Genomic DNA, 4,259 nt, shown 5'->3' with positions numbered 1-4,259 from the left:
GAAAAGTTGGATTGTGTGTGATCAAACTATGATACTTTTCAAGTATTTACTCAGATTTTTTATTTTGCTACCACTTTAAGGCCGTGTGGTATAATATGCCCTTCAGTTCGTATTTGGCATCATATATAAACGGAAAATGTCCCCGTCGCGGCCGTCGGTTAGTTACTCAAGAAAAACACAATTTAGTCATAATGCTTATAATTATGCTACTTATTCAACACGCATTTCTCAAGAAAATTATTATGGAAGTGCTTATAACATTTTTCGATGGAAGTACTTATGATATTTTTCGCAATTATGGCAAATTTACACTTTTGGCCAAAATATGTCCTGTTTTTAATCAAAAGGTCAGTAAACTGTAAATGAGGACATCAAGTGTCCCCAAGCTAGTTAAGAAAACAATATACAATTCTGAAATAACTAGAGGTACGTGGTATTTTATGAATGTCATTTGGAATGGACAAAAGGCAAGACAATTCAATTATTTCTCTTTTGCATGGTTTGCGTGGATTACATTAGCCATTCGAATCCATAATGTATATCTTACACTGAAATCGAACTAAAGGAGAGGAAGGTGAAGTTTATGGGTAGAAGAGCAGAGCTTGGGTTGACTCGTGGAGCAGTGCTTACAATTGATTTGGCTCGGGATGAGAATGAATGAAGGAGCAGTGCCATACTGATCCCTTTTATTCTCACATTGGCTTTAGATATTCTGTGTGCAGTTTGTTGAGTCTAACATTCCTTACATAAAAAGTTCAGGTTATTCCTAGTACACCATGGAGTTTTGATCGTAACTTTTGTACAAATACGGTCAAGTTGCTAGCTGTGCAAAGACCAGAAACACATCTCATCTAGCCCACATCCAGTAAGTGCATGAATGTTGCTCAATGACTTTGTAGTTGCCGACATAACCACAGTATGTGTACCAAATATCAGCTGGATTGAACTAATGATTCTTGAAATATTTAAAACACACACACAAACGCACACACACACACACACACACACACACACACACTCTCTCTCTCTCTCTCTCTCTCTCTCATGCGCTCGCAACCATTCAGCTGCTAAATAGACAGACAACGTGGCACACAATCTTACAATTTTGAGCATAATGCCCATTTCAAAACAAATATTGAAAATTGATATCACGACGTGTGAAGAGTTAATATGTAATCAAATAAAAATGATATGCTTTATACACCCTATATTTGCCATGAGAGCCATGCAGATGTTACTGATCAGGGAGCCTTCAGTAATTACAAAGGGGGAGGGCCAGGAGAATCAGGCTTGGGCTGTTGCATAAAATGTGACCATACCCGATTCGATTTGGACGCGTCGTGCTAAAAAGTGTCCCTCTCCTAACTGTCTTTCTTTTCAACGTTACCCTCCCCTGTTAAAGTAGTTCAAAATGTGGGTTAAAATGCTAGTAGAAATGCCAATGTACACGAGTCTCAGAATCATTGATAAGGAGTCATCCCATCGCTGCCATCGATGTTGAAAGTTTTAAAGGCATTGGTTATTCCGACTACTACTGCAATGTGAATGTGTGTGAAGGCACTGCATTAACAAATAACCTGTGTGTGGATCTCATTGGCTGCGCTGAAGGCCACAGCTCCCAACGATAAGATTGGCACATTGCGGACATTGTAGAGACCAAGGTCACGATCTCCACAATATTATCCACGGTATCTTACCCAACTGTTCCCGTTTTACACCGGTGAGACCCACTCCTCTCTTCACACCACAACTGACAAGTCATTACATTGGGATGTCAGCAGCAATTTCATTGAAATAGGCTAATATAATGGCTACCTAAACCTAACTCTAACCTGAATGACAGCAATGGGATGATAAAAAATCAATGTAATGTTAGGTAATACAATGAGTCAATCATATGATCTTCCCCTTGGAGCCGATTTGTAAAATGTTAACCCCCGCCTATTCCATTCCCCCTGCCCCCCCCCCCCCTGTAAATACTGAAAGCTCCCGAAAAGGAGACAAGAGTTGGGTATAGACGTCCAACTAAAACACATCACAAGTCTTCCAGCATATCTACATCGAATCATGAAATCACCAGAACAGTCTGTTGACATTCATTAAGTAAAACATCTTTGCACGGAAACAAAGTATTTTAACCGAGGAATGAAGGAATCCATTTATACCCGGATGTACAAACCATCGTCAAACGTAGACGGAAGGCGATACTTCTAGGCTCCAACCCCTTAGCAGACTCACGTGTCTACAAGTTTACGAGTTATGTTCTGAACAGCGGACCAATCCGTTGACCAACACTGAATTGTGCAGTCGACAATAATTGCAGGTATCAATTTTAGTTTGTGTTTGGAACAAACGTTCATTTACACAGATGAAGCGAAGATAACAGTGCGAGCAAAATGAGGACTGGAAGTAGATTGATAAAACTCTTTCTTTTAACAAGTGTCATCTTTGTTATATATTGGATAATTGTTCATTCTTGGTTTGGAGAGAACTCATCGAACGAACACAATCAGTACCAGCTGTACTCAGAATCAATGTATGACAGGACGGACACAACCCAGGTAACGACGCAACAATATGGCACACAAAATATCAGCCAAAGAGGTGTAAATGTTCTAATCATCGCTGGAATGCGTACTGGTTCTTCTTTTGTGGGACACTTCTTTTATTCAAATCCAACCTTTTTCTATTTATTCGAACCTTTACTAGGCTTCAAAGACATCGGAACATGGCCTTGGGTTTCTGTTGATGGAGTGAACACGTTGGCTATGATATATAATTGTGATTTCAGTGGCTATGTAAAACATTGGAACGAATATTTCAACTGGCTCTCGCCAAGGTCTCGAACCAAATTGTCGATCGAACACTGCCAATTTTTAGCCTATAGCAATGCTGGAAGTTGTTGTAGAAAAGCACAACACAGAGCTGCTAAAATAATTCGGCTTCTGGATGTCAGAGATCTTATTCCGTTAATGGAAAATCCTGATATAAACTTAAAAGTTATCAACCTGGTCCGTGATCCAAGAGCAATGATGTCATCGTTGATGCCGGTTTACTACTCCAATTGGAGTTTTAACAAAAAAGAGAATAGCAAGATACGAGATGTTGGTGACCTAAACGAGTACCTAACTGATATCTTGAAACAGTACTGTGAACAGATGCATAGAAATTATATTTTACTAAATGCTAACACTTCATTGACACATGCTTGGAAAGAAAATTTTATGGTATTACGTTTCGAAGATATTGCACTGAATCCGAAGAAGTATGCTGATATCATGTACTCTCATGTTGGAATCGATATTGACAAAAAAGTGTATGAATGGATCGACAATAACACAAATACTGCACAGCACCAACATGGTGGTTTTGGAATAGCAAAGAATTCGTCAGCTGTGATAAACGATTGGCAGAATAGAATGACCTTTAACCTTGTGAAGAAGATCCAGGATTATGATGTATGTCGGGAATATATGAATCAGCTTCAGTACAATTTCGTTCAGAATGTATCTATGTACAACAATCAAACAACAAGCATTGGTTTACAGTGAAAAGGAACCCACTTGTGAAATTTAAAAACACTTAAAAGCCTTTAGATTCTTGTGTATTTAAAAACCAGATGCCTCTCCCCTGCACGTCATAATTATAGTTAATACATACGATGAGCAGTTCATGATTATTTTTTGCTTATTTTCAATATTCTTATATTATTTCAATATTATAACATAGGGTTTTTGTGCTCTCTATCAGTATGGTATTAATTATTTTTATCGTCCTATCTTAGCTATTCTCCGTGTTATTTCGTCAAAATATTAAACCAACAACGTTTTAGCACTTCTTTTCAGGGGTCTTATCTTTTAAGGGAGTGTTTAGGTTTTTACAACTGGGGATGTTTGTGTTGTTCTGAAATAGACTGATCCCCTCCTCCTGTGAGCCATATTCTAGAACACCAGGGGGCCCGGGGTGGGGGCTACTCCCTATTTGACTATACGTATATATGAGTTTTCTAGTCCTTTGGTAGATTTTGGTCGAGCTCAATGAAGACTCTAAAATTGGTCCACTCTATTATTTTCGATTTTCATGGTTTAAAATATCGTCCATTGTCCTTATAACCAAATCTTATTACTGTGCCATTAATTGTCATCAAAATGAGGGAAAAAATACAAGAGTGCTAGTGACAACTACATTTTGTGATCCACTCTTTGCTTGATAACTGCTACAAGTATTTTGGTCTAAATTTGACCTTCTAAAAAAACTGT

General features: G+C 38.3%; 1 protein-coding gene across 1 annotated transcript; it reads left to right on the top strand.

Moving 5' to 3' along the window:
* Positions 1-2,630: 2,630 nt before the first annotated feature.
* LOC144442122 (carbohydrate sulfotransferase 3-like) lies at positions 2,631-3,551 on the top strand. Its single transcript, XM_078131390.1, has one exon. The coding sequence runs from the start codon at positions 2,631-2,633 to the stop codon at positions 3,549-3,551; it is 921 nt and encodes a 306-aa protein (XP_077987516.1).
* Positions 3,552-4,259: the final 708 nt, after the last annotated feature.

Source organism: Glandiceps talaboti, chromosome 11 (genome assembly GCF_964340395.1).
Source record: "Glandiceps talaboti chromosome 11, keGlaTala1.1, whole genome shotgun sequence".
In the NCBI taxonomy this organism is placed as follows: Eukaryota; Metazoa; Hemichordata; class Enteropneusta; family Spengelidae; genus Glandiceps; species Glandiceps talaboti.
The sequence above is the reverse complement of the archived record's forward strand: the minus strand, read 5'-3'. Positions and strand labels throughout refer to the sequence as shown.

What these genes read in the sequence shown, in the direction of transcription:
- LOC144442122 (XM_078131390.1), top strand. Translation starts at nt 2,631, where the DNA reads ATGCGTACTGGTTCTTCTTTTGTGGGACACTTCTTTTATTCAAATCCA.